The following is a 14,349-nucleotide window of genomic DNA, read 5'->3' as shown; positions in this document are numbered from 1 at the left end:
CTTCATGAAGCAGAAGAGTATGTGATGGCCACATTCAAGAATTGGAAAATAATGATTGAGAAATAGACCGGAAGACAAGTTAAATGCCTTCGCTCTAATAATTGCTTAGATTTCTGTTCTGATGAATTTAATAAGTTATGCAGTTAAGAAAGGATTGTGAGACACTTGACAGTTCACCATACGCCACAACAAAATTGTGTTACTAAGCGGATGAATAAAATGATAATGAAGAGGGTTCATTGTATGCTCTCCAATTCTGGTCTACCGAAATCATTTTGGGTTGAAATGGCTTCGCTAGTGCATCTTTTGATTAACATGTCTCTATCCATGGTCACTGACAAAAGGAATCCGCAAAAGGTATGGTATTACAAGCATGCAGACTACTATGATTTAAAGATATTTAGTTGTCGTGCTTATGTTCATGTAAATAATGGTAAATTAGAGCCTAGCACCATGAAGTGGGTAACACATCAAATTCCAAACTAATAGTTTTGGGTTTACCCAAGAGGTATGTGGACCATGTGGAGTTCATAATTGAAGTCGTTGAGCTGAGTGGATGCTTAATTTGATTTAAATTAGGCCTGATTAGTCATAAAAAAAAAGGATTTTATCATAGTAGATAGTGAGGAGGGGCCAAAAGTGTGATTTTGCCATTTTTAAAAAGATGAGAAGTTTTTTTTATCTTCTTTCATCTTCTCCTATTCATTTCATTCTTTCTCATTTCCTTCTCATCTTTCCTCTCCTAGTGTCATTGCTGTTTCAGCTCTTAGCCTTCTACAATTTCTGGGTAGGGAGGTTTATTTTTGTTCCACCATTATTATAAATTTCATATGATAGAAGGTAAAAGAGGGTTCCATTGGCGAGTAATGTTTTCATCTACCGGTTAGCATGTTCTATAATTTATTTGGCTCAGTTAATGGGATGATATGTTGATTATTGTAGGTTGAAGAATACAGCAAAATTTTGGTATGGAATGTGCATAATAGAATGTGCCCAAATTAGGAAGTGTGAGGCTCTGATAAGGGCATATTCTTGCCACAGTTTTGGTGTGTATGATTATTTTACATGAAATATGAAACATGGTTTCAATAAACATCTTTTTCATATGTTTTTCTTTTTTTTAATTAGTTTTTAGTGATGTAAGAAGAGAAAAACAAAGGGAGCCTGCATTGCATGATATTGATGGGATAATAGTATGGGTGGCATGAGGTGATGTTGAGTATTTTAATGAGTTGGCGCAAATTCTGAGTCAGGTAAAGCAATGGGTTTACCTTTTGGATTCTAGAGGATTATTTGTAACCCCTCCAAGTGGAAAGCTTTGGGGCTCTCTTGATTTTTATTTTTTTTTAATTATGTCTTAAATTGACTTCAGACTCTTGGGAGATCAAGGGGACAGGACAATGACTAAGCAACACCCCTTTGCCCTAAGTTTGAGGTTTTGTCAGACCTAAATTATTCTTTTGTTGACAATTACATTATTGTCCTTAGAAAGGTTGATTTTGTCTTGTAATGAACATTGGGGAAAAAAGATTATATTATTCCGGTTTTGTTTCGAAATGAGAATTTTGGAAATGGTTTGTGTGGTTAAAAACAAGTGGACCATCTCACCGGATTTGTTAATTTTGATTTACTTGCTTGACCATTTAAAAACTTCAAAATTTGAAATTATTGTATGAATTTTTAAAAAATAAAATAATTTTTACTATATAATTATTTAAAAATAATATTTAGATATTAAATCTACTCATTATATGAGCAAAATTTGATTGAACCCATTAGGGAAAATATTTTTTTGCCAACTCTGACAAGCTTTTTCAATTTCTTATTGCTCTAAAAAATCACAAGTTGTGAAAGGGGCAGATAGGACATTGCAGTGGAAGTCAAAATGAAGCATAAGTAGCTGAATTCAGACAAACACTGGGATAGTTATCTAGATTGCTCATAGAATATAAATCCCCTTTGTCCATTGACAATAAACCAAGTTGATGCCTTGTAAAATCAAACCTTGACCCTTTCTGTTATCTCAATCTCTGCTTATTGCCAATGGAAATCCAGTTCCAAGAACAGCAGCGGCTTCTGAGACCAAATATTCCTATTAGCAAACTCAAGGGGAGAAATAAAAGCAACAATAAAGTTAACAAGTTTGTTGGTGTAAGGCAAAGACCTTCTGGTAAATGGGTAGCTGAGATCAAAGACACAACAAAGAACATCAGAATGTGGCTTGGCACCTTCAACACGGCTGAAGAAGCCGCTAGAGCTTACGATGAAGCTGCTTGCCTTCTCCGCGGTTCCAATACTCGCACCAACTTCGTTACTCAGGTGTCGTCTGACTCTCCTCTTGCATTTCGGATCCGAAATCTTCTTAACAGAAAAAAGGGAGCTAAGGAACCAAGTGTTTTAGCCTCAGCCCCCACAACAAGTACCACCCCAAGTTTTAGCCCCAGCAGTAGTATTATTACTACTACTAGTAGTAGTAGTAGTAGTGGTAGTTCTTCGAATTGCGGTGGAGGCTTCAGTAATGAGAATTCTTCTCCTATCGAAATTGTTCAAGATACTCAACTCTTTGACGATGCATACAAGCCTGACATGAGTAACTGCACAAGGGAATTGGAGTCTGCATCTTCTGAACCAGATTTTTCTTATACCTCTGAATCAGGGTTTGATAGGTTTCTTTATACAGAAGAAAACATGAATTTGCCCAAGAATGTTGTTTTGTCTGAGGAAACAGGCTCCGAGTTGACAGAATTCGAGAGGATGAAAGTTGAAAGACAAATCTCGGCTTCACTTTATGCTATGAATGGACTGCAAGAGTGTCTCGAAACTCTCCATGATCCTGCTGAAGCCTTGTGGGATCTTCCACCGTTATGCTCTTTGTTTTCTTAAATTCTTGAACATGATCTTCATTTCCGTCTTTGCTTCCATTTATCCTTGTAAAATCAAGAGAGTAGATGATTTAGATTTAGTTGCATGTTGTTGTAGATCACAGGGACAAGAATAACAGGCAGAGATTAGAGATGATCTCCATTTTGTAAAATGTCAACTATTCCTTTGGAAGGTCTCATCCATCTCTGAATACAAAAATGTCTAAGCAATCATGCTGATTTAATTATGACTTTATATCATTAATTTTTTATGCCAAACGAGGTTAAGATATTTCAACCATGCTGATAAACCAATGTCTATCATACAATCATGCTACGCCCCACTTCACATTCAACTAGATTTGGTATCAAAATTCAGTGCCCCCATAGCGAGGTGATCAGTTTGTACAAGGTCGGGGAATGACTTTACGGTCGTATGGCTGACGGGCTATATTGGCCCCGATTCAAGCTTCATTGAGGCATGTAACAGCCTGCAATCTGATCGGAGGAAGGGATTTTGGAGTTAGCTCACACCCGATGAGATAACAGCCAGGATAATCGAGAATTTTCTTATAGTTAGGGTGATTAATGATAACCTTGTTTTGAGCTCTATTTTTAATAGTTGCAACTTGAATTATAGTCAAACAGTTCATGTATATGATAAGGATGTACCAAAGAGACCCAGACTAGCAAGGGAGAGTCATCAACTATTAAGATAGATGAAGATAAGGTTGTAGTTATAGTGTTATCTATTCTCTTTAAAGAAATCATTGATGAGTTCCAATGGGACCTACTTACCTACCTAACACAATTTTGGTTACTGTATTCAAAATATTTTGTGGATGTTCACCTGCATGTTATATGTAGACACTTGAAGTTTATTTCGTTGTTATTCGAGTCCGGGTCGAGGATACATGCGAGTATGTTTAATTTTACGAATTCTTTTTCTTCATATTTTTGGACCATACCCTGTATGAATGTCTGAGAATGTGTTGGAAATGAGTTCTTTAAGGAAAATAAACCTGTATCATAAACTAACTCGACCTAATCATTGAACACTAAGTCGCGTCACAAGGTAGAAACTTTTTATTCGACATTGAAAGGTTACATCTCCAGGTGCATAGCCAGTGAAGAAATTGAAAGACATTCAGTAAATGAAGTACAGGGACTAGTTTACAAGAGTAAAAATATAGAGATTGAGGTACATGGTGCACCAGTCGACGCCTGATTCGCTGAAATATGGATCTAGTAATCTTCTGGTTCTTCTTCATCTTCACCACCTTCTGCTCCGACTTCCTCGTAGTCTTTCTCGAGAGCAGCGAGATCTTCGCGGGCTTCGGAGAATTCACCTTCCGCCATTCCTTCACCTACGTACCAGTGAACAAAGGCTCTCTTGGCATACATGAGATCAAACTTGTGGTCGATTCGGGAGAAAACCTAGGCCACAGCAGTGTTGTTGCTGATCATACACACCGCACGTTGCACCCGAGCAAGATCGCCTCCAGGTACCACTGTGGGTGGCTGATAGTTGATACCACACTTGAAACCAGTAGGACACCTGAAAAAGAGATGCACCAGAATCATTTACAAGGTAAAATTCATGCTTTCCCCTTCAAATTGAACTGCAAGAGATGTCTACTAACCAGTCTACAAACTGAACCGTCCCCTTAGTTTTGATGGTGGCAACAGCAGCATTGACATCCTTCGGTATGACGTCTCCTCGGTACATTAAACAACACGCCATGTACTTGCCATGCCTTGGATCACATTTAGCCGTCATGCTTGAGGGTTCGAAAACAGCACTCGGTAATCTCAGGAACCGATAGCTGCTCATGGTAAGCCTTTGCAGCAGAGATCACAGGTGCATATGATGAGAGCATGAAATGAATACGAGGATACGGCACAAGGTTAGTCTGAAACTCAGTAACGTCCACGTTTATGGCACCATCAAACCTCAATGAAGTTGTTAAAGAAGATATGATTTGCGATATCAAGCGGTTCAAGTTTGTATAAGTCGGTCTTTCTATGTCTAAGGATCTCCTACAGATGTCATATATAGCTTCGTTGTCAAGAAGCACTGCAACATCTATGTGTTCAAGGAGAGAATGAGTTAAGAGCACGCTATTGTAAGGCTCAACGACCGCAGTTGAAACCTGCACGGTTCAGCATAATGGTTCAAGCATAGAGAAAAAGCAGGGCACTAGATTGTCTCGTACAATTCCTTAAAGTCTTCGGGGAATTACCTGAGGAGAAGGGTAGATGGTGAAGCCGAGTTTCAACTTCTTTCCGTAATCGACCGATAAGCGCTCCAAAAGCAATGAACCTAAACCAGAACCAGTTCCACCACCAACAGCATTGAACACCAAAAACCCTTGCAGACCAGTACAGTTATCAGCCAATTTTCTTATTCTGTCCAGGCAGAGGTCCACAATCTCCCTACCAACTGCATCATACATCATTGATGATGAAAATATTTAACGGAATGACTCGATCTAATAAAACTGTCATTTAGGAATAGCACAACAGATGGATGTGCCTGTATAATGTCCTCTAGCAAAGTTGTTAGCAGGATCGTCCTTGCCAGAAATAAGTTGCTCTGGATGAAAGAGTTGTCTATAAGTCCCAGCTCGAACTTCATCGATGACAGTGGGCTCTAGATCGACGAATATAGCTCTCGGCACATGCTTCCCAGACCCGATCTCGCTAAAGAAGGTATTGAAAGCATCATGGCAAACACCTACTGTGGTGTTACTGCAATCAAACACCATAGATACATTGGGAAATATGTTAAATTGTATAGCTTTACTTAAATTCATACCAAATATGATGATGATGAAAGATGTAAAACATACGTATATACATGAGCTCACCTAGGCATCATGCCATCAGGTTGAATTCCATGTTCAAGGCAGTAAAGCTCCCAACAGGAATTCCCAACCTGAATCCCAGCTTGTCCTATATGAATGCTAATCACTTCTCTCATCTTTTTTTTCAAAACAACCTTTCTGTTTCTTCAACCTTTTTCTGTCTGATGAAGGAAGAACAATGGAAGAGAATGAAAGAGGTTTACAGAAAGAAAAAGGATGGAATGTGGGCATTAAAGAAGGGAGAAGAAGTATATTTAATTAGAAAAAAATGTACAGCTATCTGATAGAGCAAAATCGTAACTGATAATTTGAGAAAATAAAAATGAAGATAAAAAGAGACACAAAATTTACGTGGAAAACCCCTAAATAATATAGGATAAAAACCATGGGCAACGGTAGAAGAATTTTACTATAAGAAAATAGGAATTACAACCTCTCTCGATCTACCAAGAAGAAAACAATGATAATTCTCTCTTGATAAAAAGGAGAAAACAACTCTCAAGAAACTCTCTAAATTCTCTCTAGTATTGGAAGAAAGCTAGAATGCTTTGGGATGATTTTGAAGCTAAACGAGCTAGGGTATTTATAGTTGAAACTTAAGGACTAATCTTATAAATACCCTAAATTACAATGACTAAAATTAATTATCCTATTACCCAATTTCAACAAAAATTAGGTGCTTAATTTTTTGACTTTGACAAAGTACCATTTGGTGCCTAATTTGGTGCCTAAATTATTTGACTTTTAACAATCTCCCACTTGAAGATTTGATTGAAATAATCATATCTTCACACCATTCTTTCTACCTTGTACCTTCATGTTGCTTACGTTTCTGACAGGCCACAAGAGGATCGACACCAGGTAAATTTATCAACATTGATTGCCTTCGTCATGAAATCTGTTATGTTGTCTTTGGTATGGATCTTCTGCATATCTACCGTTCCTTCTTCCACCTTTTCACGAATGAAATGGTACTGAACTCGTATGTGCTTAGTCCTTAAATGAAATGTTGGATTCCTTGCTAGATGCAAAGCGCTTTGACTGTCACAAAACAGAGAGACATACTCTTGATTGTGCCCAAGCTCCTCCAATAGCATCTTCAACCAAATTGCTTCTTTACTGGCTTGTGTAGCTGCTACATATTCTGCCTCTGTTGTAGACGTAGCCACAACTGACTGCAATTTTGAAACCCAGCTTACAGCTCCACTAGCAATTTGAACATATCCTGTAGTAGATTTGCTTTTATCCAAATCCCCTGTATAGTCAGAATCTACATAACCATTGATTAGTAAGTTTGATCATCCGTAACATAATGCAACATTTGAGGTCCCTTTGATACATCTGAGGATCCTCTTTACAATATTCCAATGCTCTTTGCCTGGATTCGCCATGTACCGACTAACCACTCTCACTGCTTGTGCAATGTCTGGTCTTGTGCATATCATAGCGAACATTAAACTTCCCACTACTGATGCATACGGTACTCGAGACATCTCAATCCTCTCTTCTTCACTGCTAGGACTCATACTGGAGGATAATTTGAAGTTAATAGGAAGATGGGTAGAAATTGGCTTACAATCTTGCATGTTGAATCGTGACAAGTTCTTCTTCAAGTAATTATTTTGTGAAAGCCAAATCTTCCTATCACTTCTGTCTCGGTGAATTTGCATCCCTATAATCTTGTTTCCTGATCCCAAGTCCTTCATTTCAAATTCCCTAGCCAGTTGTGCCTTCAATTCTTCAATATAATCTTTGTTGGGTCCTGCAACCAATATGTCATCCACATACAACAACAATATAACAAAATCGTTATCACCAGACCTCTTAAAATAAGCACAAGGGTCTGCATTAAGTCTGTTGTATCCAAGGCACATAATGAAGGAATCAAATCTCTTATACCAACACCTCGGCGTCTGCTTTAGACCGTACAGAGATTTGTTCAACCTGCAAACCAAGTTCTTATTTTCTTTTTCTTCAAAACCTTCAGGCTGGAGCATGTAAATCTCTTCTTCAAGATTTCCATGAAGAAAAGCTGTTTTAACATCTAGCTGCTCTAGATGTAAGTTCAATGTAGCACACATTGCCAAAACTACTCGAACTGTTGTTAGTCAAACCACAGGAGAAAATATTTCATTGAAATCAATACCTTATTTTTTATCATATCCTTTGACCACCAGTCTTGCACGATACCTCTCAACTTGATCGTCACCATTTCGCTTGATTTTGAAGACCCATTTGTTACCAATTGACTTCCTTCCTTGTGGTAGTGACACAAGGTCCCATGTATTATTTTTATGAAGGGCTTCGATTTCTTCTTGCATCGCCATCATCCACAGTGAAGCATCTGATGTTTATTGCCTCCTGGTATTGATGGCTCACCGTCCTCTGTTAAAAGGAAGTATGCAATATTACCTTCTATAACATAATCTGAGTGCCAATTGGGACGTCTTCTCACACGATCTGATTGACGAGTTGTTGGAGCTTCAGAACTCTCTGGTTCTTGTTCATCATGTGCTGGTTCTGCTTCAGAAGAATCTCTTCTTCAAACTCTTTTTCCACATGATGAGTAGTCTCTGACTTTTCAGCGCTAAACATCGTCTTCTTTTCTTTGTAGTTTATCTTCTACAAGATAACATCTCTACTAATGATCACTTTGCGGGCAGTGGGATCCCACAAGCGATACCCCTTTACTCCATCAGCATACCCCAAGAATTTGCATTTCTTGGATTTTGGATCCAACTTTGAAATTTCTTGGGAGTTGTTCATCACGTACACTATACTTATAAATATATGGAGGTTTGAATAATCAGCTGGTTTTCCAGTCCACATCTCCATTGGTGTCTTCAGCTCTATTGCAGTTCATGGAGCTCGATTCACCAAATAACAGGCAGTATTGACTGCTTCTGCCCAGAATGATTTTTCTAGGCCTGCATCCCTCAACATTGCTCTTGTTCTTTCTAACAAGGTTCTGTTCATCCGCTCTGCCACTCCATTTGTTGGAGTGTTCGCCACTATGAACTGTCTTTTGATGCATTTTTTTCCTGCAAAAGTCATCAAATTCTTCGCTTGTATTCTCCTCCATTATCTGTTCTGAAAACACTTGATCTTATTTTGATCTTAATTTCTAGAATTAAGTTCCACCCGCGCTTTGAAGTTTTTGAAAGTTGAAAACACGTCTGACTTCTTCTTAATAGGGTGCACCCAACATCTCCTGGAGTAGTCATCAATAAATGAGACAAAGTATTTTGCTCCGCCTAGGGATGTAACTGGTGCTTGCCATACATCAGAGTGAACCAATTCTAGAACACTTTTGGCTCTAGAATTTGACGTGTTGAATTTCAACCGGTGCTGCTTACTTGTTACGCAATGCTCACACAAAGGAAGTGTTACCTTTGTTAAGCCTGGAAGTAGTTTTTGCTCCACAAGGACTTTCATTCCTTGTTCTGACATGTGTCCAAGTTTCTGATGCCATAACATTGCAGAATCTGAACTACATGAGGCAACAGAGGCTTCTGCTTCTAGCAAAGTCTCTCCCTTCAGCATGTACAAGTTTGCTGCTATTTTTCGCCTTTCAGCACCACAAGCGCTCCACGGAACACCTTCATGATTCCTTTCTTTGTTTCAATTTTACTTGCATTATTATCCAACAATCCGTAGGATAATAAATTTTTCTTCAGGCCTTTCACGTGCCGCACATCTCGAACAACTTTAATTGTTCCGTCATACATCTTCAATTTGATGGTTCCCATGCCAACGATCTCTAAGGCATGATCATTGCAACTATAAACAGATCCTCCTGAGACAGGTTCATAATGATGGAACCATTCTCTTCTTAAGGTCATGTGATATGTTGCTCCCGAATCAATGAGTCATATATCTATAAATCGTTTTCTTCCTTCCACGGTGGTTGACGCTTCACAGCATAGAGCATCTCCATCATCTGAAGTGTTTGCGGTATTGCCTTGTGGATTGGAGTTTTTATTTAGACTCCAACAATCATTCTTCAAATGACCCTTCTTTCCACAGTGGTAGCACTTTAAATTCTTTTTGCTCATCGACTTCGATCTACCATGTTTGTGACTGCTGCTTTGGCCACGTTCTGTTGATCTCCCTCTCATCGTTGTCATTGTTGTCAACGCTTCTGCTTGTTGCAGATTTACTTGTCTGTCTTCCTTGTTCTTGCGCCGATTTTCTTCTTGTAGAACAGCAGCTGCAACATCATCAAAGACTAAACTAGTGACATTATTGTTTGTCAAGTTGATGATGAGTTGATCATACGAATCCGGTAGACTTTGAAGTAGAAGTTCAGCACGTTCTTGTTCTCCTATTTTACAACTTAAGGATGTAAGCTGAGAAAATAAAGTATTCAGTGTATTTAAGTGCTCCGTCACTGAAGTAGATTCTGGCATACGGAGAGTGTACAATTTTCTTTTAAGGAAAATTTTATTGTGCAGCGATGTGGCCTCGTACAATTTGGTGAGATGGTCACATATCTCCTTAGCTATCTTCTTCTCTTCGATGCTTGACAATACTTCATCTGCTAATGCTAGATGAAAGTTTGCCATAACATTCCCGTCCATCTCGTTCCATTTGTTGTCATCAGCGAAATCCACCGGCCTTTCACTGATAGCCACTAGACACCCGTCTTTCCTCAGGATAGCCTTCATATTTAATTTTCACAATGAGAAATTTCTCTCATTGAACTTTTCAATATCAAATTTCGTTGCCATAACTTCTATTTCGGATAGCTCCCACTATTTCACTATCGTGAATAGTTCTCTAGAACCTCAAAGAATGGGTAATACTTTTTTATTTTCTTATGTTAGAGGATCCACCTTTTGGTGGCAACCACAAAAACAATAAGCATATATTACACACTCAAATCTGGCTCTGATACCAATTGTTGCGGAAGACGACTATCGGATAGAGCAAAATCGCAACTGATAATTTGAGAAAATAAAAATGAAGATAAAAAGAGACACAAAATTTACGTGGAAAAACCATAAATAATATAAGGTAAAAACCACGGACAACGATAGAAGAATTTCACTATGAGAAAATATGAATTACAACCTCTCTCAATCTACCAAGGAGAAAACAATGATAATTCTCTCTTGATAAAAAGGAGAAAACAACTCTCAAAAAACTCTCTAAATTCTCTCTAGTATTGGAAGAAAGCTAGAATGCTTTGGGATGATTTTGAAGCTAAATGAACTAGGGTATTTATAGTTGAAACTTAAGGACTAATCTTATAAATACCCTAAATTACAATGACTAAAATTAATTATCTCATTACCCAATTTCAATAAAAATTAGGTGTCTAATTTTTTGACTTTGACAAAGCATCATTTGGTGTCTAAATTGGTGCCCAAATTAATTGACTTAAAAAAAAAAAAAGACATGAAATTGTTTAAGAGTTAGTTGTGGTCCTCCATTTGTAGCCAACTGTAGAGTGGGGTTGAACCAGCTCGCCTCCCTTGTCTCTTCTCTCGTGCTCCAACTGTTTGGAATTCATTTTCCTTTTCTTTTTCATCGTTATTAATAAAATATCTTAATCTTTCTACAGATTTTGAATTTAAATATGACATAAATAAAAATGTTTAAATATTTATTATTAAATAATTAAATTTTTTAAAATAATATTATTTTGTAATCACTCACGTTAAAATAAATAAATAAAATATCTTTATGTATAGAAAATCCTTTGTACTATTTGATTTGGCTTATACACCTTTAAGTGCTTTGTGTTTGGTCTTTATAAACAACGAAGGACAGAGATGATTCTACAGCTTCTTGCAATAATGAACTTTCAAATAATTAATCAAAATATTTTTATGGAGATAATAATAATGCATAATAATAATAATTGAGGTAGTGAAACTTATTATCTTTTAGTTTAAATATAAAATTATATCTTTTTAGAATTTAAACTAAAGTTTCAAGGGTTAATTTTTATCCTAAAATTTAAATTGTAATATATATTTTTTAATTTCATCAATTTCTTTTTTACCGACATTAACTATTATGGTACTGATATAATAATTTATTTTTTGTCATGAAAGTCCACGTGTAAATGATGCTAGAATTTAATTATATTTTTGGTCAAATACAAAAGGTATAACTGATTTTAATTGAAAGTTAAACAAATTATTTAATGTTTAAGTGAAAAAATTAATAATTTAAAAAATTATTAAAAATATAAAAATTTTAAATATATAAAAAATATTAAAAATAAAAGCTATTAAAAAATTCGAAAAGGGGAGTATAAGTTAAAAAAATAAAAAATCATAAATTAAAATTGATAAATTCTAAATTATTAAAAAACAAAATTTAAAAATATTTATAAAGTATTAAAAGTTTGGAAACTTATATCGAGAAAATCTTTCAGTCTCTCATTAAATTGAATTTACTATTATTATTTGAATATAATTTTCATTGGAGTAAATCTTGCATTAAAGAAATGATATTTTTAAATATAAAAGATATTAAATTATTAAATAAAATTGTTTAAAGTTTAATTATATAAGTATTAAAAATTAATATTTATAAAATATAAAAAATAAACACTCTTAATAAAAAAATTGACTGCCTCAGTATTCCTTGAACATATTTTCAGTAGCATCAACGTTACATTAGAGTCAATGACTTATAATGTTAGTCCTTCTAGTTTAAAAATAATAGTATAAAGTTTCCTTGTTTGAGTTTTTATGATTCTTATTTTGTATTTCAAGTTTTGATTTCATAAATATAACTAATATAACAAGATGAAATCGATTTGAAGTTTGTTGAATTTTAATATTTTGACATAATAAAAAAAATAAAAATATTTTTAAAATTTATTAAAAATGATTTTGTTTTAAAATATCAAAACTTATCGTTTTAAACAAAAATTCAGTCTCAAAGTTGTGAAACTTTTAAGGAAAGTTTCGAAACTCAACTCAGGAAGTTTCAAATTTTCTAATTAGAGTGAATTAAGTAGTTTCATCACTTTTCCAAAAGTTCTAAAACTTTGGGTTTTAACAGTAAAAAAATTATATTACATTTTAAGAGTTTTCGAAACTTCCCAAAGTTCAAAATCTCCTATGCATGTATCTTAAATTGTATGAAACAATGGTTTCTAATGACTATAACTCGTCCCCAAGACCCCAACAGTCATAAACTGTTAGAAACTTATTACATACTATAAAAATAATCTAAAAACACTTGAAGAAGGTTACTGTATCTATCCAAACTTAAAGATCAAGATAAAATATTTTTTGTTCTTAATTTATTTATTTTCTTTTGTACATAGTATATTGAGCCTTATTGAATATCTTTGTATTCATTATTTGCGAGTCTATATATTTTAAACATATACCTAGAGAGATCTTCTTGCTTACACAAATCAACCTTGTAAAAAGAGAATGATTCTAGTTTAGCCTAGGAAAAACTAGAGTGGTTTATATCTATGCCTTGAAATGATAGTATTGTAAAGGTTAAACCTTGTCGTTCAAATTAGTAAATTGAGAAATCCTTAATGTTAGAAAATTAAGATAGTGGATGTAGACTTTGGTTGAGAAAATTGAACCACTCTAAATCGATTAAGCCAAAAGTTTTAATTTTTGTTTAAGATTTTTTTAAGTTATCTTAAAACTAATTCACCCCTCTTGACGGTTGTCACACCCCAAATTTGGGTTAAGTGAAATTATTAAGAAATTTTAATTTTTTGGTAAACTTTTAGAAGTGTGGGGACTCTTTATGCAATTAGCCCATATTTTGGTCATTCAAACCCCCATTTCAGTTTCTTCTTTTCTTTCATTTTTGTTTGAAAGTTAAACCATCTCTCTCCCATATTCTCTCTCTTTGATTTTTTTTGTTTTATTTGATTCATCGACGTACAGACCATCATGGAGTGCATCGTCAGTATCAGTGCACTTCCCTCGTCGCCCAGATTCTGTTGAACCTTACATCATCACCTAGGTCGACGTCATTTACGAGATATGCAAGAGGAAGCTTGTGGGTTTTGTAAAAGCATCAGATCTGAACTGACCCTAAACTAAATCGGTCTTGAACCATTGACTGACTCGTTGACCCAACTCGTTAACCGTTGGCTTTGACTACATACCATTGGCTTTGACCCGTTGACTTTTTTGAAGACATTTATATTGATGTTTTTTAATGTCGTAAGTCAACTTTTGCAGTCCATTTTGTCAAATTCTGACTCGAAAGCCCTATTTTTGCACTTTTTTAATGTTACAGTATAATTATGTTATGTAAATTATGGAAACTATGATCTTACTCTTCAATATTATATTCTGAAGATGATCGCTTTCCTCCACACTACTTTCCAATGGGTCTGAATCACATCTGTTCAGCTTAGCTCGACTTTGCACGTTCGATTCGAGATACGCTTGAGTATTATTAATTGAATTACTAGTTAATTTCGTTTAATTATGTATTACTTTAGTTCTTTTACAGTAATATATTATTATTAGGTTCTTATTACGTAGGATCTAGTACTACTGTATGTGGGAAGTGTAAGGCTTAGTCGATATAGATTATTTGGTATAGGTGTGCCTCTGACTCGTATGTTGCATTTAATAATTTTATGTTTTTATATTGTATGATGTTATTTGTATGCA

The 14,349-nt window shown here is 35.4% G+C and overlaps 1 protein-coding gene and 1 pseudogene across 1 annotated transcript; one reads left to right on the top strand and one right to left on the bottom strand.

Annotated features, from left to right (window-relative positions):
* The first annotated feature begins 1,987 nt into the window (after positions 1–1,987).
* LOC120133716 (ethylene-responsive transcription factor ERN1-like) lies at positions 1,988–3,153 on the top strand. Its single transcript, XM_039150240.1, has one exon. It carries the CDS (start codon positions 2,044–2,046, stop codon positions 2,881–2,883), a length of 840 nt encoding a protein of 279 aa, XP_039006171.1. The 5' UTR covers positions 1,988–2,043; the 3' UTR covers positions 2,884–3,153.
* Positions 3,154–3,999: 846 nt separating this feature from the next.
* LOC120133718 lies at positions 4,000–13,145 on the bottom strand (annotated as a pseudogene).
* Positions 13,146–14,349: the final 1,204 nt, after the last annotated feature.

The sequence above is a fragment of the Hibiscus syriacus genome, unplaced genomic scaffold (genome assembly GCF_006381635.1).
Source record: "Hibiscus syriacus cultivar Baekdansim isolate YM2019G1 unplaced genomic scaffold, ASM638163v2 tig00110584_pilon, whole genome shotgun sequence".
Taxonomy (NCBI): domain Eukaryota; kingdom Viridiplantae; phylum Streptophyta; class Magnoliopsida; order Malvales; family Malvaceae; genus Hibiscus; species Hibiscus syriacus.
This window is presented reverse-complemented; position numbering and strand designations above follow the sequence as displayed.